Below are 25,310 nucleotides of genomic sequence, written 5' to 3' on the forward strand. Positions count from 1 at the left end.
AAATGCAATGTAATGTGTTTGGTTTCTTTCTTTGATTCCCTGTGGTAAATGGATGCGAAACATTGTGTCAATACCTTTCAGAACCTATTCTATAGCTACTCAGGCAAATTGCTTGTTTTGAGGTCCATACATTAATTAATGGAGAAGTGAACGCTGTTCAAAAGTGATATTCAAAATATTCAATTGGATTTAAGGCAACAAAATTGCCCATATTTGAAGCTACACAGAGAAAAAGTAAGTTGCTAGAGCCGCTGTTAGTAAATGTCTGCAGAGAGTTCCTAATTGCTACGGTGGAAATTTAGCATAGAGGCCCTATAGTAATCAAGAGGTTCATTTCCTTCATACTTATCACCCTGGCATGTGAGACTTAAGTGATGAACAATATTGAAATTCGTATCGTTGATGGTTGATTCGAATTTCTTCAGAGACAGTATTGTGAAGCAGCTTGGCAGTCAGAAAGCCGAGATCTATGACCATTAACACAACTTACTGAGTCGAACTACCAAGAGGACTTTATATGTAAAGGTTTTCTTCCGATTTCGTTAGAGAATTTTTCTGGAAATTCGCAGCTCCATAAAATAAATCACAAAAGAAAGCTCGCATACGCTGGCCCCTACCACATTAAAACTGACGACTCCTTGAACTGTTGTCATTTTGTGTTAAATAATAAGTACAGTACGTTACTTTGAAGAGGAAATCATGAATACGACGAACTTACTACGTGCATTACCTATCTGACGTGATAATGAGAGTGGTAACATTTCAAGTCTGTCGTTTATTGTAATAAACGTGAGCTTACAAGCCTTAAGGACAGTCTTATCTGTGATAAGGTGTTCCCTGATATTTTTAGTATCGTGGTATTACTTTACATCTTGAGTTATTGAGATGCAGGGCAGTGTTTTCTAGTGGTGACTTGTTGGAACCATTTTCAATAGTCAAACGACTGTATCGAGGAGCGATTAGAGGTCCTGCTAGACAGCTGCGGCATGCGGGTTGCATGCGAATCAGGCGAAATGCAGTTCAGGTCGTTTGGATACTTTTGAGTACGACTGTACATTGTGGAAAGCGCAGTGGTGTGTGAATGTAAAGTATGTTATTTCTTGGGGATATTTAATCAACCTTCAGTTATGTGTTTTGAATTTTACCTGTTAGTTGCTTACATGCTAAGTGTCCAGTTACAAATGTTACATGCCGGCAGCGATGTAATGACTGTGGCGTGGATATGGCTAGTGTTTATACTTAAGCTAGAACAGCTTTACTGGGTTGATTGCATTACACCATTTGTTCTGATACATTTTAATTATTTTAGGTATTTGGGCAGTAGACGGTACTTTTCTGATAGGTTTAGACGAGTGGCTGGCCCCTGTCTTCGAGGTCTCCGTACGACTGCAGTTAATTGTGCTGCAGATCACTTGTAAGGTGGCGTGGCTTTTACTCTACATCTATATCTACATCCATACTCCGCAAGCCACCTGACGGTGTGTGGCGGAGGGTACCTTGAGTACCTCTATCGGTTCTCCTTTCTATTCCAGTCTCGTATTGTTCGTGGAAAGAAGGATTGTCGGTATGCCTCTGTGTGGGCTCTAAACTCTCTGATTTTATCCTCATGGCCTCTTCGCGAGATATACGTAGGAGGGAGCAATATACTGCTTGACTCCTCGGTGAAGGAATGTTCTCGAAACTTCAACAAAAGCCTGTACCGAGTTACTGAGCGTCTCTCCTGCAGAGTCTTCCACTGGAGTTTATCTATCATTTCCGTAACGCTTTCGCGATTACTAAATGATCCTGTAACGAAGCGCGTTGCTCTCCATTGGATCTTCTCTATCTCTTCTATCAACCCTATGTGGTATGGATCCCACACTGCTGAGCAGTACTGCGGGACTGCTACGGTCGCAGGTTCGAATCCTGCCTCGGGCATGGATGTGTGTGATGTCCTTAGGTTAGTTAGGCTTAAGTAGTTCTAAGTTCTAGGGGACTGATGACCACAGATGTTAAGTCCCATAGTGCTCAGAGCCATTTCAACCATTATTTTGCTGAGCAGTATTCAAGCAGTGGACGAACAAGCGTACTGTAACCTACTTCCTTTGTTTTCGGATTGCATTTACTTAGGATTCTTCCAATGAATCTCAGTCTGGCATCTGCTTTACCGACGATCAACTTTATATGATCATTCAAAATGGCTCTGAGCACTATGGGACTTAACATCTATGGTCGTCAGTCCCCTAGAACTTAGAACTACTTAAACCTAACTAACCTAAGGACATCACACAACACCCAGCCATCAAGAGGCAGAGAAAATCCCTGACCCCGCCGGGAATCGAACCCGGGAACCCGGGCGTGGGAAGCGAGAACGCTACCGCACGACCACGAGATGCGGGATATGATCATTCCATTTTAAATCACTCCTAATGCGTACTCCCAGATAATTTCTGGAATTAACTGCTTCCAGTTGCTGACCTGCTATATTGTAACTAAATGATATGGGATCTTCCTTTCTATGTATTCGCACCACATTACACTTGTCTACATTGAGATTCAGTTGCCATTCCCTGCACCATGCGTCAATTCGCTGCAGATCCTCCTGCATTTCAGTACAATTTTCCATTGTTACGACCTCTCTATATACCACAACATCATCCGCAAAAAGCCTCAGTGAACTTCCGATGTCATCCACAAGGTCATTTATGTATAGTGTGAATAGCAACGGTCCTACGACACTCCCCTGCGGCACACCTGAAATCACTCTTTCTTCGGAAGAGTTCTCTCCATTGAGAATGACATGTTGCGTTCTGTTATCTAGGAACACTTCAATCCAATCACACAATTGGTCTGATAGTCCATATGCTCTTACTTTGTTCATTACACGACTGTGGGGAACTGTATCGAACGTCTTGCGGAAGTCAAGAAACACGGCATCTACCTGGGAACCCGTATCTATGGCCCTCTGAGTCTCGTGGACGAATAGCACGAGCTGGGTTTCACACGATCGTCTTTTTCGAAACCCATGCTGACTCCTACAGAGTAGATTTCTAGTTTCCAGAAAAGTCATTATACTCGAACATAATACGTGTTCCAAAATTCTACAACTGATCGACGTTAGAGATATAGGTCTATAGTTCCGCACATCTGTTCGATGTCCCTTCTTGAAAACGGGGATGACCTGTGCCCTTTTCCAATCCTTTAGAACGCTACGCTCTTCTAGAGACCTACGGTACACCGCTGCAAGAAGAGGGGCAAGTTCCTTCGCGTACTCTGTGTAAAATCGAACTGGTATCCCATCAGGTTCAGCGGCCTTTCCTCTTTTGAGAGATTTTAATTGTTTCTCTATCCCTCTGTCGTCTATTTCGATATCTACCATTTTGTCATCTGTGGGACAATCTAGAGAAGGAACTACAGTGCAGTCTTCCTCTGTGAAACAGCTTTGGAAAAAGACATTTAGTATTTCGGCCTTTAGTCTGTCATCCTCTGTTTCAGTACCATTTTGGTCACAGAGTGTAGGACATTTTGTTTTGATCCACCTACCGCTTTGACATGAGACCAAAATTTCTTAGGATTTTCTGTCAAGTCAGTACATAGAACTTTACCTTCGAACTCATTGAACGCCTCTCGCATGGCCGTCCTCACACTACATTTCGCTTCTTGTAATTTTTGTTTGTCTGCAAGGCGTTGGCTATGTTTATGTTTGCTGTGAAGTTCTCGCACTTCTATAATGCGTCTCTGAAATTATTTGTCGCGGGTGTGAGAATTTCCGGACTTACGACTTTCCAAAGTTTTTCGAACCACGGATTCGCTTGGAAATGCGGCTCTGGAAGGCGTCGTGGTGGTCGACGTCAATTTATTTGGTCGGAGGTGCGAATAAGCCGTCTAAGATTATTTGCCACCACGAGGCAAGACTTTTACATTATTTTACATACTTTTACGAGTATTTGTGAACAGAGTGCCACTCATCTCAGTGAAGTTCTGAAGAGAACAGAATTTGAACCCTGTAAATTCTATGTCCACAATATTTCAAAGCTTCATTTAACCTGCAATTTAAAATCACAGTCCTAGTTCCTTTGTCATATGTTCTAAGTAATGACTCGTGTTTAAAATATGGCTCTGAGCACTATGGGACTTAACTACTGAGGTCATCAGTCCCCTAGAACTTAGAACTACTTAAACCTAACTAACCTAAGGACATCACACACATCCATGCCCGAGGCAGGATTCGAACCTGCGACCGTAGCGGTCACGCGGTTCCAAACTGACGCGCTTAGAACCGCACGGCCACACCGGTCGGCTCGTGTTTAAATTACGACGTCAAAAGTCGTATTTCCACAATCCGAAAACCTTTCAGATTCCCGAGTATATCAAGTTCTAGTTCTGTTCGTTTAAACAGAACGGAACATGCAGTTAAGGGAGCGTTCGCTTTATTTCCATTTCTGACGTTAATTTTGCTCTAATGAAAGTGCAGTTTCTGAAGTGTAGGTTCTGATTAATAATTTTCAGTAATTGCTCGTGTGAAATTTTAAATACGGCTGCCTAATTGTTGTACCAGAAACAATAGTTCTGCAAGGTTCGCAGGAGAGCTTCTGTAAAGTTTGGAAGGTAGGAGACGAGATACTGGCAGAAGTAGAGCTGTGAGTACCGGGCGTGAGTCGTGCTTCGGTAGCTCAGATGGTAGAGCACTTGCCCGCGAAAGGCAAAGGTCCCGAGTTCGAGTCTCGGTCGGGCACACAGTTTTAATCTGCCAGGAAGTTTCAACAATATTTCTTGTTTCCATCTCGATTTTTTTAGTTCAAATTACACTGATAAAACTACTGCTTCACAGTAAATTTCAGTTAGCAATAAAGAAAATTAGAGCCTTCAGTTCTTGGCGACCGTAAATTCGCAGTTACAACATTTATTTTAGAGGGTTGACCGAAAGGGGAGTTACAAGCAGTTCTCATCGTGTTCCTACAGGGAACGACTGATTGACCGCCAGATATGATCACATTATCAACAAACGATAATTAAGGTAGGCAGAGATAAATGTAGTCAAGTGTTACATGTACGATCGGACCTCTATATCTACTAGTTACTTTGGGATTTAATGTTCGATAGCCCTTTTCTTTGACAATTGTCCGGTTTAGTGCAGCCTCGGTTTAAAATTGGTAAAATTTTTTACTAGTATTATGATTACGAACGTAGTAACGTTTCGTATACTCCACTGAGAGGGGGAACAAATCTTTTACATTTGCTAATGGCTGTTGCGAGAGCAAAAGTTACGATACATTTCGCCGTAAAAGTCGCGTGCTAGGTTCGCTTACTCGGCCGATGAAACGTGTGTATATAAGTTTTGGCATAGTTGGAATCTCCGAACAATAATAACAGATGAAACTAAAAATACATAGGATCGCATGGTCATGAAGTAACAGTATTCTAGCAAGTGTCGCACAATACGCTTATACGCGATTTGTTCCCTTATAAAAGAACAAATCTTTAACAAAAGTGCAGTCTTGAGAGTTTGCTTATAATTCGGCCTTCCATTTCGTGGAGGAAGACTTTATCGTCCTCACTGCTACATACGTGTTGCGTAGCATACATTTGTACAGTTGTCTTCACAGTATTTATTTTGGCTTTAATGATTCCAGATGACATCTGCAATCGCACCAATGTCCCCCGCCCCCTCCCTCCCCCCGAAGCACCAGATCCACTCCGTCTTTTTTTTTTTTTTTAATTTGCTCCTTTCCATTCTTTCTAACTTAATCAAAGTACATATAGCATTTTCCTTCTCTCCATGATGTCCACTACCTGTTCCATTTTCCCAGTTAGTGTTAAGATGTTCAGAGTTCCCATTCGCAAATCCATTGTCTATGTCAACTCCTTGCATAGGGGTCACATTTAGGATTCCTTCTCGTATTCCCGGAGTAAGTACCGGACTGCAGCAGATCATAATGCATTCCAGGGACATAAGAAGACGAGTCTACATTTGGTTTATTCGCTCCGAGATTTCTTCTAGCGTCGAACGCAATACATCCACACTCAACAGCTGACTCACTAGGCCTAACACGGGTGTGTATTTTCTGTTGGGATTTACTCCCTCAGCCCTGAAAGGTCCCATGCCAAGAGTGGCTCTACAAGTGATGTGCCGCCTTCGCAGGCTATTCGGCAGCGTTACGTTCTCCTGGCTGTCCACAACAGTTCATGTGATTGGCGCCTAGTCAGCAGAGCGCGGAATATTACGCCCAGGCGGTTTTGCAGCCTGGCAGACTTGATTGGTCCATTCTTTTCTAACGATAAGCTACTTATTTAATACTTTCAACTTGTGGATCATTTTATTTGAGCCTCCTGAACTATAAGATGTAACAACAGCGGATGAATTTGTGTTGTCTCTGATCTTTTTTTAATCATTTGCTAATGTTTCGTCTGAGAATACCGGCAGTCCCTATGTGGCAACGAGACTAATACAGGGCCGCTGCTAGGTGTTTTGCCGCCCTAGGCCAGAAGCGAAAAAATGACGACCCTCTGTTTTACTACCTCGACCACCCCAATAGCGCCTCCCCCTCCAACCCCCACCGCAGGGAACATCCAACGGCACAGAAATCCTAGTCTCCTGTTATACTTTTAATCATAAAAATAAGGTGACCAAATGCTCTCATTTCCTGGGGATAGTCGTCAATTTCTACATCTACATGGATACTCTGCAAATCACATTAAGTGCCTGGCAGAGGGTTCATAGAAGCACCTTCACAATTCTCTATTATTCCAATCTCGTATAGCGCGCGGAGAGAACGAATACCTATATCTTTCCGTACGAGCTCTGATTTCCCTTATTTTATGGTGGTGATCGTTTCTCCTTATATAGGTCGGTCTCAAAAAAATATTTTCACATTCGGAGGAGAAAGGTGGTGATTGGAATTTCGTGAGAACATTCCGTCGCAGCCCAAATCCTGTATCATTTCAGTGACACTCTCTCCCATATTTCGCGATAATACAAAACGTGCTGCCTTTCTTTGAACTTTTTCTATGTACTCCGTCAGTCCTATCTGGTAAGGATCCCACACCGCGCATCAATATTTTAAGAGAGAACGGACAAGCGTAGTGTAGGCAGTCTCCTTAGTAGATCTGTTACATTTTCTAAGTGTTCTGCCAATAAAAGGCAGTCTTTGGTTAGCCTTCCCCACAACATTTTCTATGTGTTCCTTCCAAGTTAAGTTGTTCGTAATTGTAATATCAAGGTATTTAGTTAAATTTACGGCTTTTAGATTAGACTAATTTATCGTGTAACCGAAGTTTAACGAATTCCTTTTAGCACTCATGTGGGTGACCTCACACTTTTCGATATTTAGGGCCAACTGCCAATTTTCGCACCATACAGGTACCTTTTTAAAATCGTTTTCCAATCGTTTTGATCTTCTGATGACTTTATTAGTCGATAAACGGCAGCGTCATCTGCAAACTACCTAAGGCGGTTGCTCAGATTGTCTACAAATCGTTTATGTAGATAAGGAACAGCAAAGGGCCTATAACACTACCTAGAGGAACGCCAGAAATCACTTCTGCTTTACTCGATGACTTTCCGTCAATTACTGCGAACTGTGATCTCTTTGACAGGAAATCACAAATCCAGTCACATAACTCAGACGATACTCCATAAGCACGCATTTTCACTGCAAGCCGCTTGTATGGTACAGTGTCAAAAGCCTTCCGGAAATCCAGAAATACGGAATCGATCTGAAATCCCTTGTCAACAGCACTCAACACTTCATGTGAATAAAGAGCTAGTTGTGATTCACAAGAACGACGTTTTGTAAACCCATGTTGGCTGTGTGTCAATAGACCGTTTTCTTCGAGGTAATTCATAATGTTCGAACACAATATATGTTCTACGATCCTTCTGCATATCGACGTTAACGATATGGGCCTGTAATTTAGTGGATTACTCCTACTGCCTTTGTTGAATATTGGTGTGACCTGTGCAACTTTCCAGTCTTTGGGTACAGATCTTTCGTCGAGCGAACGGTTGTATATGATTGTTAAGTATGGAGCTACTGCATCAGCGTACTCTGAAAGGAACCTAATTGGTATACAGTCTGGACCAGAAGACTTCCTTTTATTAAGTGAATTAAGGTGCTTCACTACTTCGATGATATACTTCTAAGTTATACTTCTAAGTTACTCATGTTGGCAGCTGTTCTCGATTCGAATTCTGGAATATTTACTTCGTCTTCTTTTGTGAAGGCATTTGAGAAGGCTGTGTTTAGTAGCTCTGCTTTAGCAGCACTGTCTTCGTGCAGCACTGTCTTCGATAGTATCTCCATTGTTATCGCGCAGAGAAGGCATTGATTGTTTCTTGCTGCTAATATACTTCACGTACGACCATAATCTCTTTGGATTTTCTGCCAGGTTTCGAGACAAAGTTTCGTTGGGGAAACCGTTATAAGCACTCGCATTGAACTCCACTCTAAACTTCGAGCTTCTGTAAAACATCGCCAATCTTGGGGATTTTGCGTCTGTTTAAATTTGATATGTTTGTTTCGTCGTTTCTGCAACAGTGTTCTAACCCGTTTTGTGTACCAAGGATGATCAGCTCCGTCGTTTGTTAATTTATTTTGTATAAATCTCTCAATTGCTGCCGATACTAATTCTTTGAATTCAAGCCACATCTGATCTACACTTATAGTATTAATTTGGAAGGCGTGAAGATTCTCTCTCAGGAAGGCGTCAAGTGAATTTTTATCTGCTTTTTTGAATAGGTATATTTTTCGCTTATTTTTGGAGGATTTAGGGATTACAATATTCAATCACGCTACGACAACCCTGTGTTCACTAATCCCTGTATCGGTTGTGATGCTCGTTATTAACTCAGGATTATTTGTTGCTAAGGGGTCAAGTGTGTTTTCACAACCGTTTACTGTTCGCGTGGGCTTATACTTTGTCCTCGATTCCTTTAATTTTAAATTCATTTCCTCCGCCATTTGCCGCCCTTAAAATTTTGTCATCCTAGACGCCCGCCATTTAAAGTGGATTTTAACTGTTTAATATGTGTCCAGCATAAGTAAACATACGTGCTACTGTGTACCGTATTTGTATCATGTAAGAAACATCTGTGAGCAATTCGTATAGCCTTTTTAAATATTTTAGCGATTCGTTTATAATGTGCTGAGTTTTATCCACTTCACTGTCTTCTGCTTGAGGTCAGCGTAAAATTAACATGCTTTACTACAAAACAATATTTAAGACCTGAAGATGACAGCTAAGACTGTTGAAACCAGTTGTCCTGAATAAAAAATATTTTGTGCGGTCTTCGCTTTTGAATAGTTATTAACAATTCTTACATAATTTTATTTTATCAAATAAATCTAATAAAAGCGGGCAGCTTAAAAAATTGAAAAACAGAAACGTAAAGAATTCTTTTTCTTTAAGACAATGCCGAGTCCGGCCTTCCAAAATGCAGTGAGCTGTCTAAAACAGATTATGATTAAGATCGGATGACACATGTGAGATGTCTGGCAAATGCCTAAAAAATGATAAAAGATGCTTTAAAATTAAATAAGGACGTATATCCTTTAGACTCTAAAAGAAAGAGGAACACTTTCTTAAGTAATGTGATCTGAAAGTCAAGTAACGGACCTAAAGAAGATTTTAAATAAAATTCTACTCTTAAGTACGACTTAAATAACAAGGTTCCACCAATAGTCGGACGTAATCCAGGGTTAAAGACTGGAACAGCTTTCCCGCAGTAAGATTTCAACGGCACCTCATCAGGTTAGCCAAAATCTCTCTCTGTCTCTTAGAAAAACAGATCAATACTCGTACCCAAGATCACAGCTGTAAAAATACATCTGGTTTTAAAACAATTCAAAGAACACTCAGCAAACATAAAGGTGCCTGCTCATATATAAGTTTTAAAAACAACGCACCAGTAAGCATCGACATGACTACGCAAAAGTTAACGGCTCTAAGCCAAAACAAAATACTGAAAGATCAGGGAACCGTCTGACCACACAGTGTGTCACCCACGGTGTAGACTTGAACATAATGCTCCCAAACACCGTGAGACTATTAAACAATATCAGTCGGCGGCATACATCAATACCAATCTTGACAAAGGTTTGCGTATCAAACTGTAAATCTTACCGTTTATTCTTTTACACTGTCCCTTCTCCTGCTACGAAAAATAATCCAAATTAATACGGCGAAATCCAACTAAATTACCAAATGACACGAGCCGTACGTTTTGCGTCTGTTGAAGTTTAGGGGAAAAAAAAGAGACAGCACACTGAACAGCGCATACACGACTCATAATCTAGACGGAGAAATCGCTGGCCAACAAGCATAACAGTTTCATGTGAGTGCTCAGTTTAAACTCCAAACATAACTCGAATTCCACTTCACGTGCATATGACGCCGCGAAAATATAGGCCCACTACAAATGCTGCCACAGAGCTTCCGTCCAAGATAACAGTGTTCGAACGCCGTGGCGTCAACTTCACGTGCGAACAGCTCCCCCTCTGCCCCACAAGTATTGATGGGGAGCTCGTGAATGAGTCGTTCAAATGACGCTTCACTCCAGTGAAATGTGAACTAACCACTCAATGTCAATGAACTGGTACTTCAAACTATTCACAGATAGCACACTCCACACTTTTTTCTAGTTCACTCACTCTCTTCCCCTCTCGCTCTCCCACTACATCGGCGCTACGTCACTCATCCTCCCTTCACTTCAGTCCTCCCTTTACTGCCTGTCGACTAGTGGTGGGCAGGAAATCGCGTATCTGTTAGAAATCACAGTGACTGAGAAGTCACAGATATCACAGTAACAACTTTACAGAATCTAACTGCGATTTCAGTCACAGTTAGCAGTCGCAAGTAGTATTTCATACTCAAAGACGTGAGCCATCTATTGGTCGAATTTAGCACTGCTTTCTGCGATTTCAGTGACAAGTCGCAACTAAGAGTCGCAAGTAGCAACTAAAAAGCGCGGTTAACAGTGGCATCTGTTGGCCAAAGTTCGTACTACGTCCATCTCTGCGGTACGCTATGGAGTCCAACTGCGATTTCCGTGACAAGTCGCAACTAAGAGTCGCAAGTAGCAACTAAAAAGCGCAGTTAACATACTTTTCCTAGTGTCATCTGTTGACCGACGTACATACTTCATTATGAGAGCCTTGTGCCTCACGAGATCGATGTGCTGTGTGTGCATATGAAGGGCTTATTTCAATAGTGGTACAAGTCCATTTTTGTTCATTTTGAGATACAGAGTCGTAAAGTTAAATGAGCGCTGACAAATCTGCATTTGAGATACCAGAAATATTCAAGCATATGGCTTCTTGCTAGAGATGAACCTTTATTTATGTTTGTTTGGATCACTAATTTCAGAAGCATTATAGACAGAAAAAAGGAGCTAATGGACTTGTATCACTATTGAAATAAGCCCTTCATATTATATGACGACATGCACATTCAGCATCAGTTATGGTTGGTCAAATACTGCTGTGACTCTGAATGTATTATATTAATAAGAATCAACATTGCCTTTTTCTCCTGAAAATATCAAGTAACGTAACAAATGTGTTTGATTCTGCTTCCAATATGACGGTTTTGGTTAATACTCCACATGCCTACAGGACTTTGCAATGTTAACACAGCAGAAGTCAGACATCTGTATAAGTGTAGAGAAATGAAAACAGTCATATGAATGCCTCACTTTTGTTCCGACACAGTTCAAGACTCGGGAGAAAAGTTTTACACCTGGTGTTCTACATGGCGACTTCACACACAAGAACTTTTTGCCGACACTACTACCACCTACATAAGTAAGCTTTTCCTATGTTACTTTCAAGTAATGCACTTAAGCTATTCCTGATTTAACTGGAAGATCTGTACTTCCCACTTTCATATCAACAGCCTCAAAATGCATATTGTAGACTTCGGGATAAGTTACAGGTCAGTGTCACACCAACATTGTGGAGAAAGGGGGGGGGGGGGCGGCATGTCACTCTCCAACAAGTGTTTACCAATAAGTAAGTGGTGGAAAATTATGGGTATAGGACGGCTTAAACATGTGGAAAATGAGATTTTTATTATTCACTCACTGTATTTGACATTTATTATTCCTTTAAAATCGCACAACAACTTCAATAAAACACAGTTTAATCATTCACACACTTATTTCACAATTATTTCACTTTTAAACTGCAAATCCTCTAAGAGCTGTCTTGAATCTTCACGAGTCTCTCTCAAAAACAGCCTTGATGTGGATAGATACGTACAGCAACCAGTAATCAGAGTCAGAACTGTGTCTGCAAAAACACAAGGATTATTAACAATTTTTGCTGTCATTAATTACTAGCAATATAATTGACAGAGTAGATTGCTAATATTTGATATAATGAATATCACATTTGCAAGAACGATCTCACTGAAGTAATTAAGTCCATCGAAACGCTTAGAAACTAACCTCTCGTCTGACGAAAACGGTCTAAAGACGCAGTGGCAATTTCTTCAGATCTGTTGACAATGATATTTTGAGTTATCACTTTACTGAGTGACTGAAATGTAGTTCAGGCACCTGTGAACATAACAATATGTTAGAATTCATTTTCTAAATACGAACTATTACGGTACTGTACGGCTACTTACATAATAATTACACTACTAATATTTTCACAGTTGTTTCTTTAATACAAAATTAAAGCCAACGGAAGAAAAAACGTAAAACATACTTGCCAATGACAGGTTTGTTGAGATGCAATTTTCTGTATTGACAGATGTAACTTTTTCATACGGTGGTAAGTCGCAGAAATCGCAGGAATCACAGAAATCGCAGAAGTAGCAGAAGTCACAGAAATCGCAGAAGTAGCAGAAGTCACAGAAATCGCAGAAGTAGCAGAAATCGCAGAAGTAGCAGAAGTCACAGAAATCGCAGAAGTAGCAGAAATCGCGGAAGTAGCAGTGGCGGAGGGATACACGACCTATGTTCCTTAACTGCGACTCTTAACTGCGACAAATCACAGTTAAGAATAACAGATACTGAAAAGTAGCATTCACAGAAATCACTGATATCGGAAAATCGCAGTTTAGCCCATCACTACAGTGTCGACGAATCGCGCAGTGTTTGTGGCGAACGATAGGTTTACGAGGGATTGTGGAGGTGAGGGGCGAGGGGAAAGCAGCGTCAGTTGCTTCCTGCAGTGCTGACATCATTACCCGTCACTGTTTGTGCAGTTAAACTTCGCGTCTACGGGTAGCCTACCGTTGGCAGCGCTTGCAGACAAATGAATATTAAAGATACAAACGAAGAGGCTGGCTGTGTGAGCACGCCCAGCCAACATGAAAATAAAAGGTTTGTTAATAACACTGAAAGAGGGATTTTACCTGAAATCATACCAATGACTGCAGGTGACAGTTTACGTTTTGAATCTGGAGGGTTATTATTCTCAACAAAAATAAAATCTGCAGAAAACTTCTGAATAATTACTTAACGTAGGTATATAGACTTTGTGACAGTGTTAAACATAATCATTCTATTTTGGATTAAATTTTAAAAGGAACATAAAATTGGACTGCATTTCGGTGGTAACCATAGTTTTCAGTCCATGAATACAACAAATAATGTTTCATTTGGCAGATTAAGACTTTTTTGGGCGCTTCATGAGAAAATATCGAGCAAGATTAAATGTAATACCTTCTTTATATGTGACAGACTTCTCTGTTTATCTTTCCTTTGTCCCCTTCGACCATGCTCTATTTAACTCAGACGCTGTAAGGGCGTATAACGTTGCGTGCACGTTACTGCATAGTTCGGCCATCTCTTCGTAAAATTAAGAAGTATTACGAAGCTTTCTTGTACGAGCGAGGTGAAGCGAGCGTAGCCGCAGCTGAGCGGCGAACTGGGCAACTTCGCCAGGCTTCCGTACTTCATGAATGAACTACTTCATTTGAACGCTTCACGGCAAAGAGTGAAATGAATGAAGCAGTTCACGGGAATGAACGAGTTCGACCCACCTCTACCCACAAGACTCAGGAGGCGACAAGATCCGAAGCCTCGACTCCACCGCCGCCTAGCGGGACGACAGGGAAACCGTTGCCAAGAGGTGTAACCTCGCTGTCGTTCACTGCACCGGCTCATCGGGCTGTAAGAGCTAAACAAATCGCTTCTACGGCAACCTCTTTGCTTTCCAAACTTTGACACGTGGTAGCATGGACCAATACAAAAAAAAAAAAATTCCAGTAAATATGGGCTTTAATGTACGTAACTTATGAGCTATGAACACTTGGCCATATTTGCTACTGTGAAACACATCTCTTCCAGTAAAGAAGTGCTCGTAGCTCTTAAGGTATTCACTTTAGAGCCCATGTTTACAGACAATTTTGTATTATTTTGGTCTGTACTACCTTCTCCCGAAATATGAAAGGAGTTATCACAAAGGGTGTCCCACAGGGTTCAATTTTAGGTCCTCTGCTGTTCCTTATTCACGTGAATGACCTCCCACTTAACGTTTAGCAAGGGGAATTAGTACTTTTTACAGATGACATGAGTGCTTTAATAAATCCCATTCCAGAAAAAGCAGCTGAAGATATTTTGAAGGATGTCTTTCAAAGAATTATTAAGTGGCTCTCAGAAAATGGACACTCCCTTAATTTTGAAAGAACTCACTATATTCAGTTCTGTACACCGAATAGAGTCATACTGACAATTGTTGTAGCATATAAACAGGGCTCAGTTAACAGGGTAGATTTCTCCAAATTTCTGGGATTCACATTGATGACAGCTTGAACTGGAAGAAGCATATTACGGAGCTTCTCAAACAACTAAGTTCAGCTTCTTTCGCTCTTCCTATAATCGCTAGTCTTGGTAATAAACAGATCAGCCTACTAACGTACTTTGCATATTTCCACTCAATAATGTCTTATGGAATAGTTTTTTGGGGTAACTCACCACTTAGACATAAAGTATTGGTTGCACAAAAGAGATCAGTGAGAATAACTAGTGGTGTTCACCCAAGGACGTTATGTAGGCACCTTTTCAAGGAGTTAGGTATTTTAACTGCACCATCAGAGTACATATATTCGCTAATGAAATTCGTTACAAATAATCCATCTCAATTCGCGAAGAACAGTGATGTTCATATGTACAACACTAGAGGGAAAAATGACCTTTCCTGTCCGTTACTGAAGCTGTCAGCTGCTCAAAAAGGAGTACATCATTCAGCAACAAAAATCTTTGATCATTTGCCCAACAACATAAAGTGTCTAGCAGGTAGCAGATCAAGTTTTAAATCTAGCTTAAAATCATTTCTTTTGGGCAACTCCTTCTACTCAATGGACGAGTTTCTGTTTCAGAAATGGTAAAAAAAAGATTGCTCCTCTAAATGTAGTTGCATGTATAGATCTAAAAATTTCAGTAATATTAATATTAGTACTATTCATGTGTGTATATATATCTTGTTTATGACGTATTCACATCATATCGATAAAAAATCGGGAAAATGATATACGGAACATGACATAACTAAAACTAAACTTCAAGCAGAAGAGATTTGTTTCACATTATCGAAGATAAAGTGCTCACAGCCCTTCCGGTATGCAGTTTAGGGCCCACGTTTACCAGAGTGTTTTCCTTCGATTGTTGTTCCTGTCACATCCCTGAACACTGACGATTCCTCTTAGGACACGGTGCATAGTTCTAACCGTGCAGCATACTCTTGTCATCTTGCATATCTTAAACTCCATGCCAAATTTTGTAGTTCGTTCTTCGCATTGTTCCGTCCAAGTACCACAATCAAAGTCCTGTGCGAACTACTTTTGTTATTAAAAAATATGAGTGTTAGTGGTGTACATAACATTTTTTAAGTTCCTCTACACACAAATTTCATCTTGCTTTTGTTGCTTTTCGGTCTTATTACGAAAGAAGAAAACGTTAAACTTGTTGAGTTGTGTAACGTGCAGATATACAGTTGCTTTAGATGTATTGTCGTTAACCTACAGATTGTTCACGAGCAACATTGGACACGAGCGATGTTTCGAATGAAGCACCCACCCGGGTTACGCGCAACAGATTCTGTCCGTCAGCAGCAACACAGCGCCGCACAGGTCAGCATTCAGACTCGGCGCGGTGTATCCAGTGGCGCAGACTGGCGTGCACGGCGATAGATTTGCGCGTCAGACGACGCAGCTCGTGACGTAGATCCGGTCCGCGAGCGACCGGCCTGTATCGGCGGCTGTCCACTGTTTATTCTGTTGTTGGGAGAGTCCGCCAGTAAGCCGCGAGGCCGCCGCTCGTGACGAAGGAGCCGCGAGTGCCGTTCACGCAGTAGCGCTGTGCGCTCACGAGATCGTAACTGAAACGCAGTTTGCGAGAAGTAGCGCCTGCCGATAAAGCGGGGAACGCCAGCTGCTAGCAAGGCCGACAGGAAAGATGCCAGCGGCTTCTGCGGACAAGGTCAGCGCGCCGGCGCCGGCAGAAACGTCAGCAGAGTTGGAACGCTTATGTAAGTCACGTTCCGTATCTTCCGCTAAGCCACTGTAAAAACGGCCCTGGGACCATCCGGCTGATCTAATGTACACACCTCTGTTGTAAACACTCACTCTTCAACACGGAACAATTTACATATTTTAAGACTTTCGTACAGCGTACGAGCAACATACCGCTAATCTTTTTGAATCTGAGAATAGTATCAAACCAGCATATCCAATCTCGTAACTTAAGAATCCGTTATGAAGCTCTGGGAAGATCGGGATAATCTAATATACGTTTCAGTTGTAGTACATTGACTATAGGGTAACAAACATGGAATAATTTGCACATTGTAACAGTCTTTCGAACAGCGTTAATTCAGGTGTATCGAGTGCAACAGTATAACTTAAGTGACTGTGATTTTCTGCATTAGATGCTAACAAATATGAACCATTCAGTCTGCGAAAGTCGTAGCTTGACATTAGTGTAAACTTTTACCACCTGCAGGCAACAACAAACAAAGAATATCGGTAATTGTTCTTAAACTTAAGAGTACTATCTAACCAATAAATTTAACGAATAGACTTCGTTTGCAGTTTAAGGGGAATCAGTGAAAGATCTCAAAGATTAATTTACATGTCGTTTATGCGGTAGTTTTGACGTACCGGTAATTAGTCTATTACCGTATGTGGTAATTTCTTTTTCAACATGACAATTCGCGAATGACAACAGTGAAAGAAAACTTATCGAGACAAGTGTTGATCATGCTAACGAGCAGTGAATTCGATTTATTTTCAGAATATTTGCTTTGAAAGACTTCATCCGATAATGAAGAGTTCGGAATCTAACACTTAATAGAGAAAATACAGTTTTCGTGGTTTTCTTCAATAACTGCTGGAATCGATGCTAACGTTACATCTCTGCGAAGAATTTTTGAGTAGCTGTGAACGTGAGTTAAACTAATGGAAACAGAGCAATCAAACTGGGATTCGTTTCCGAAACTCTCCAACAGAGTAAAATCAACAGTAAGCGGTGGGTCAGGAGTAGACTTTCTCCCAGTACAAAAGCAAATTGTAACATTACATATTAAAACCGGTAGCCAGCCTAATTAGGCATTCTTGTGTCAATCAGAATGATAAAGCAGAAGGCAGTGCTAAGGCTAAGCTAACCTTCCTTCACACACACACACACACACTAAACTCTTTCCATACATCTGTTCACAGTACAACACAGTAACCTAAACTTGCAGATAAATGCGTTGCTAACAAACAAATGGCCAATGAGACAGTGAACAGTAATATACGCTTCTTAACAACACTTACCTTAAATGAACTTGGTGTAACTGTTTATAAAACCTATTATCGACACACATGAAACAAGTGGCAATACTCAACAGGGAAAAGCTTGAAATGATTCTGAATTTAAATCAGGGTTCAAATGGCTCTGAGCACTATGGGACTTAACATCTGAGGTCATCAGTCCCCTAGAACTTAGAACTACTTAAACCTAACTAACCTAAGGACATCACACACAGCCATGCCCGAGGCAGGATTCGAACCTGCGACCGTAGCGGTCGCGCGGTTTCAGACTGAAGCGCCTAGAACCGCTCTGTCACAGCGGTCGGCAATCAGGGGGTCTGCTGATGATAACCGTCTGTAACTTCATTGCTTAGTACAGGATCTCTACGCCTGTGTGTTAAATAGCTTGCATAAGAATAGATAACACAGTAAATAGTTCTTACTTAAACACGGATTGAAGCACTAAACGGAATGCAAATCTAACTATCCTGGCTCTGAAGGAGCCTTTGCATTGTTTCATTAACTAACTAGCCTAGTACATGCGAACCCTTAAACTTTGTTTGAAGACCCATGCTCATTAACAAAACTACACCAGTATGTATGAGAAATGGTAAATACTCTTATCATTAATTATTAATTAATTTAAGCATAACAACCAATAACTCTTTAAATAACAAATATGCTTTCATAAGCAGTCTTTTGACCTTGGCTGTGCAACTGACAACACAACATTAAATTCAAGTTCAACCACTTTCTCATAATAAATTAGGACACTCGCAATTACATTCAATAGGCTGGGATTCCTGTCCAGGTTTGTGATTTGGGATAATCGCGGGTGTAAGACAGAGTTTTTAGCAACACCACGATTATTATTAAAATCAACCACATTTCACAGATACCTGGTCCATTTACAGAGTGCCAAATATAAACAATTTAGTGGAAGGCTGGCGGTACTGGTGGCGTAATTTGCAGTGGCTATCAACCAAGCGGTGACGCAATGATAGCAATACTGTTGGCCTCGCCCTGTTACATATCTTCTTCGCGTCGAAATTATATTTTTAGGGCCAAAAATCATGCCATGATAATGGTATCATCAAACGCAGCATCCAAGGCCCATAAGCTCTTCTGACCTCAAAACTCGAGGAATATGAGCCACAATTATCCGCTACTGTTAACGAGATGTTAACCACAGCACTGCTCAGCCCTGACTCCTCACCCGTCACAAAGGAAGAGTTGCCCCTTGCGCGCCTACCACACCATTACCACTCTGCCACGCTACTGCCGTAGCTGCGGGGTTTTCCCACATCTTCACATCATCTACATTCAACCCTATGTTCCCTAACTATAGACCAAGTCATTTACAGTACATTACATAGCAATCATTCTATTAGTTATCTGAATCCACAAGCATAATTTAAACAACATCGTACAAAAGTGTCACATAACTGAAACATGTATACATAGTCAAAGAATTTCCATGACAGACAACGTTATAGATAAGCAGTTCTACAAATTGACATAGAAATATCGATACAGATACAAAATAGGTCAAAAATAGGTGTTACAGTGGGAAGTCCTGAAAGTCGACGAGAACCAGAATTCAGTTAAGTCATACGTATCATGTAAATGTTTTTGTTACGTTTTTATGATTTCATGAGTAGGCGTGGAAGGAAACAAATATGGCGGTACAATGAGGCACGAAGAACGAAAGAAGGCGGATGTGTGTGTGTGTGTGTGTGTGTGTGTGTGTGTGTGTGTGTGTGTGTTGAGGGGGCTGAACAGAAAACGCAAATGATTTGGTGCAGAGCCATTACTCCAAGATATTTGTATTTTTCCGAGCTTCGCTCTCGTCATGGCACACCTCTCTTGTTTACAACCACAGAAATGCTGGTAATTTGACTTCTCTCGTTAGAGAATCTTTGGATGGGTAATGTCACTTGGTGAATAACATACTTGGTATGCTTAATTTTGATGACTTATAATGAGATCCATGCCTTTTGTTGAAAACTAAGTAACAGATGAAAATTAATTATTTTACTCTGCAAACACTACATTACTGCTGTGTGTAAGGGGTTAGAACTGTGGCTGTACCGGGATTCGAACGCAGATCCTGGCTGGTGTGATTAACAGTTTTAACTCGACACATTAAACTGATTGATCAACAGATGAAGACATTTCGAGAGACACTCTTCCATGCGAAATTTCGTGTGTAGGTGAGATCCTACTGCTGATAACGATTGCCCATTTCTGACACGACATGCTCTGAAAAAGTATTTCGGTATAAATCTGTTCACTGTCCGTCATTGTAAACTGGATTTTATCGTAAATTGCGTCGTGTACGTAGAGGCTAAAATAGAATTTACTGTGAGGTATCCAGAGGTTGTTAAACGTGGTGACACTGTTGCCAATCTACGAAGCCCATGTCCCACTGAAAAGGTCACGCGATCTTTCTCGGTTACTGGTATTCTGTCACGGAATTTTCCTCATGCTCATATGATGGGGCAAGCAGTCATTGAAACTCGAAATAAAAGAAAAAAATGTGCTAAACGCAGGAATATTCAAAGAGAGAAAAAGTCACGAAGAACAAATAATTACAGTAAATGAGTGACGATGTCTGAGAAGTGAATAGAACTTCTTAAGTAATAGAACCCAGTACGTTGTCCTCGTTGGTGAGTGTTCATCGGATGTGAGGGTATCATCTGGAGTGCCCCGGGAAGTGTGGTAGGTCTGCTATTGTTTTCTATCTACATAAATGATCTTTTGGATAGGGTGGATAGCAATGTGCGGCTGTTTGCTGATGATGCTGTGGCGTACGGGAAGGTGTCATCGTTGAGTGACTGTAGGAGGATACAAGATGACTTGGACAGGATTTGTGACGGGTGTAAAGAATGGCACCTAACTCTAAATATAGATAAATGTAAATTAATGCAGATGAATAGGAAAAAGAATCCTGTAATGTTTGAATACTCCATTGGTAGTGTAGCGCTTGACACAGTCACGTCGATTAAATATTTGGGCGTAACATTGCAGAGCGATATGAAGTGGGACAAGCGTGAAATGGCAGTTGTGGGGAAGGCGGATAGTCGTCTTCGGTTCATTGGTAGAATTTTGGGAAGATGTGGTTCATCTGTAAAGAAGACCGTTTATAAAACACTAATACGACCTATTCTTGAGTACTGCTCGAGCGTTCGGGATCCCTATCAGGTCGGATTGAGGGAGGACATAGAAGCAATTCAGAGGCGGGCTGCTAGATTTGTTACTGGTAGGTTTGATCATAACGCGAGTGTTACGGAAATGCTTCAGGAACGCGGGTGGGAGTCTCTGGAGGAAAGGAGCCGTTCTTTTCGTGAATCACTACTGAGGAAATTTAGAGAATCAGCATTTGAGGCTGACTGCAGTACAATTTTACTGCCGCCAAATTACATTTCGCGGAAAGACCACAAAGATAAGAGAGATTAGGGCTCGTACAGAGGCATATAGGCAGTCATTTTTTCCTCGTTCTGTTTGGGAGTGGAACAGGGAGAGAAGATGCTAGTTGTGGTACGAGGTACCCTCCGCCACGCACCGTATGGTGGATTACAGAGTATGTATGTGGATGTAGATGCAGCGCAGTACGTCGAAGGCGGAGGGTAAGCTTCTATAGGGCTGCTTAACGGAACCGTTCTACGGCGCGCGTGTGACAGAGTTGGCAGCACTTGTGCAGTACTTTCCTGCGGTACCATTTGAGACGCTAGGACGGTGTGCTGTGTCTGTGCACTGTCCGCAGCTGAGAAGCTGCGCCCAACAGGAACGCTGCAGCGGCGGCGACTGTGCAGACAAAATAGCTCGCGCCGTTCTAAAAATATTTTCAAGTAAGCAGTTACGTCAGCGTCATAACTGTGATGAAAAAGTTCTAGAAAAGTAAATATGTTAAAGTGTCTATCATCTTCAGTGCACCGGAACTGGCGAAATAACAAAGCCAAATTCTCGACTCGTGAGTATATGGTAGCACTACCACATGTATCAGTAATTAATGAATACTGGTACCGTTTATGTAACTACTGATTCGCGTTTTCTTGTCACGACACACATTTCGATTTATTCGGTTGAAACATTGCCAATAGTAGGGTTTTCTCATGCGTTTCTTGCTGAGAATGAGGATGTTGTTTCACTAGAACATTCTCTTCTCTCACTGATTTTATGCATAAAAATGAAAGGAACTGGGATACCATAAACGGCGAACTGTGAAACACGACAAGGCTGGCAATCGAGTGATAGGTAAGGCAATATCTTTCGGAACGACCATAACATAGAGCTCAGACGGACGCGCGAGGGGAAGGGGTGTTCCCACGCTCCATTCCTCATTTCATTCGTTTTTTTATTAATCCAATAATCATCTCACAATGATATAATACAAATTAATACCTAAGAATACGCAACACACAACACACAATACATAACTGGTTTACGGCGATAGGACACGTGCCTTCTGAGGATAAGACTTGTGGTCGACCACAGTGTTGATGAGCGAGCCATCCCAGCGCTTGTCTGAAGACATCGAGGAACATAGGAAAACCCAGATTGGCATGGCAAGACAGGAAAATTCCATCCTCCCGAATACGGGTCCGTTTTCTACAATGATCCTTGATTTATACAGAAATTATTCCAGGGAACTCATACTATAAAACACAGTTCCGTTCTTCATCGCCGAACAGTCTGAGAACCCTCTGGAGACTCTAGGGGCCCTATTTGGTATCGTTCATACCGATCGGTGTGGTAGGTTAGTCTCGGTAGTGACGTCATTTTCGGTTCTTTATCGAAATATCCTATTCAGTAAGCTTCTGAGACTTGTTACCGAACGGTCCTCCCACCGATTTTATGTCAATTGTACCGAGAGGTTTTGCATTTCGGTCTGGCCCTGTCGATCGGTGAGCTGTGGTTTATGTACACCTATAATTTGTTATTTTAAACATATTTAGCAGTTTTAGCTTTGCATTTAGTGATTGTATTACTAAAGAATCACCAGACGACGCATCCGGTTGGAAAGTGAGTTCATAATAGACTATTTTCCTTTGTTAGAAATATGGTTAGGTTAGATTGTTACTGTGCATGATTATATATAAAAAAAAGGTTTTCGGTCAATATTCTCTTAAAATGCGTGTTATTTTTATGCAAATAAGAGTTTAAAGATCATTAAATATCAAAACATCAGCTCAACATACGTATATTACATGAGTGTGAACTGACATTACTAGTGCCTTTGTGTACTTTTTCCCACAAATGGGTTAGTTAGTAACTGCCGAAACGTGTTTACAACCTTCAAATAACAATGGAAAGCAATTATGTGAAGTCTGATATTGGAAACCTTCCAAACTATCACGCATTTATGACTTATGCAGCACCATTTGGCAACGAAGTCAGCCTACGTTCCTCTCCACAATACTACAACAAATGAGCACTGGGTGTCTGTTGTTTGGTGTGGCCAAGTGGTTAGAGCGCGGGAATGCATTACGAAAGGTCACGGGTTCGCGCACTGGCGAATGCAAAAACTTTTTTTACCTCTCCATATATGCAACACGTTCTTAGACATTGTTATTCGTCTAAGTTAAGATTTTTCTGCAATATTCATCAATACTTACATGTAAGAGCGCACTTAATCAATAATGATTTCGTGATTTCTGTATATTTAAAAAACGAAATATAAAATTGCTGTAGATGAAATTGCTGTGAGTGAAGCAACTGACAGTGACCTTTATATTTTTTCTTGTCAGAAATAATTCACCATTTTTTCCGAATATGTAGCAATTTCCGAGTATGCGGTTAGACAGGAATCTAAGAGCACAACGTAAATTACTGGGAATGTAACTAGCAGCAGTCATCTTCATAATCTTGCTTGTCACAAGTATTTATCTGCGATCGAATCCTCAACCACAGTAGACAGAGATGAAACATCTCTGCCGTAATATTTTTAGACTGTAGCACCATATGCGAAACATTTTCATTCATAAGATGCATGCTATAAACTTCGACGAACTGCAGGAGCTTTCGAAAATGAGTATTTTTGTTTTTTCAGTGTAGGGAAGTGGGCTACATAATCATTTGGACCTCTAGGAGCGTGTTATAACCACATTCTGTTTATCTTCTTATTCTTTGAAACTCTCAGAATCATTTTTTCGGGTGTTTTTATAGATGTATTTGTACAATGTGGCACTACATACTATTCCTAACTCATTTTCCGAAACTTAAAGTCCAAAACACGATGTCAGTGTGAATGAGAATAAGATGACATAATGCGACATTTACGACAAACTGCAGAATACAGTCAAATATGCTACCGTTATTATGCATGCATGGAAACATGCAGTCAGAGAAACTGTAAAAATTTTTATGCATTTCAGCTGAGAATCATGGAAATGGATATACTGCGCCTGATACTGTTAAGGAGGAGGCAAGGGCGATGAAGGCGGGCACGTCAGCACGATGGAATGCGGCGTCATGCGTTATGGCAACGTAAACGCAATTTTAGGTACTTGGGAAAATAGCGCGCCTGTATCATCTGCTAGCCGCTTTGTTTGGGGCGCTGTGCGCGCTGCAGTGCGCATGCGCGGATCTGCGGCCGCTTGCTTTTGGTTGGCTTGTGCGACACGAACCGACAACAGCACTTCGGTATCGCTACCGAAATGCATACTGAATAACGCAGGGACTCTAATTCGAATACTAGACCGTTTGGTGCTCTTGAGGTCCGAAACGATTGGCACAGTGGCGGAAAGATACAGAATAGGCACGCTGGACTGTGAAGGTGCTGCTGTGCCCCTGGCGTCAACACAGTGTGTCCAGAAAGCAGATTCCATGCCCACACATTCCCATCTATGATGCTCCCCACTCCGCCTGAAAAACTGAGACAGCCTCACGCCTTGCAAACATTCTGCTTAGCTACCTACTTTCCTTTATTTTGGATAAAAGTCTCCACTGATGGCACTTTTTCCGATCAGCATTAGAAAAAGCGAGGCTCACAGAGATGTTAAAAGTTCACCAGTACTTCACATACTAATAAATGCATCTTTCAAACACAACCAAGTACAACATTCCATTAAGACGTTATTTGTCAATCTTCACAAAAGTCACACAACTGTAGCAATGTTGCATAAGTAGAAACGTAAATTACTAGTGTAGTAATTATCTCTGCTATTCATCAGGACCAACAGCATTGTTATTGTCAGTCACTTGAAAGCCATTGCTAGTTGAAGGTGTCTACTGTAGTGTTCCATGTATTAGGCTCATTCTCTTCAGCTCTCCACATGCAAGTTGCAAGTGAATAGTGGGGCAACCTGCGCATCACCCCACTCTGCATTGTTGCCAGATTTATTCGAGATGGCGGATCCAAGACGGTGGCAGTAGATATAGCAATGACGTCATGGCAGGAAGTTCAAACCAGAAGGTCAAACCAGAGCTCCAAGCCCTAATAGAAAGCACTGAAGCTCAAATAGTTATACGTACAGAAAGCTGGCTAAAGCAGGAAATAGGTTCAGCCGAATTTTTTTCAAACGATCTAACAGTGTTCAGAAAGGATAGATTAAATACAGTTGGTGGTGGAGTATTTATTGCTGTCA

At 41.3% G+C, this 25,310-nt stretch overlaps 1 protein-coding gene across 1 annotated transcript in view; it reads left to right on the forward strand.

Annotated features, from left to right (window-relative positions):
* Positions 1-16,326: 16,326 nt before the first annotated feature.
* Positions 16,327-25,310, forward strand: part of LOC126190907 (synaptic vesicle glycoprotein 2C-like) — a 477,766-nt gene continuing 468,782 nt past the window's right edge. Inside the window, exon 1 of the mRNA XM_049931535.1 lies at positions 16,327-16,457. Coding sequence (XP_049787492.1) covers positions 16,385-16,457 — 73 coding nt within the window. The 5' untranslated portion in view covers positions 16,327-16,384. The remainder of the gene's footprint in view (positions 16,458-25,310) is intronic.

The sequence above is a fragment of the Schistocerca cancellata genome, chromosome 6 (assembly GCF_023864275.1).
Source record: "Schistocerca cancellata isolate TAMUIC-IGC-003103 chromosome 6, iqSchCanc2.1, whole genome shotgun sequence".
Taxonomy (NCBI): domain Eukaryota; kingdom Metazoa; phylum Arthropoda; class Insecta; order Orthoptera; family Acrididae; genus Schistocerca; species Schistocerca cancellata.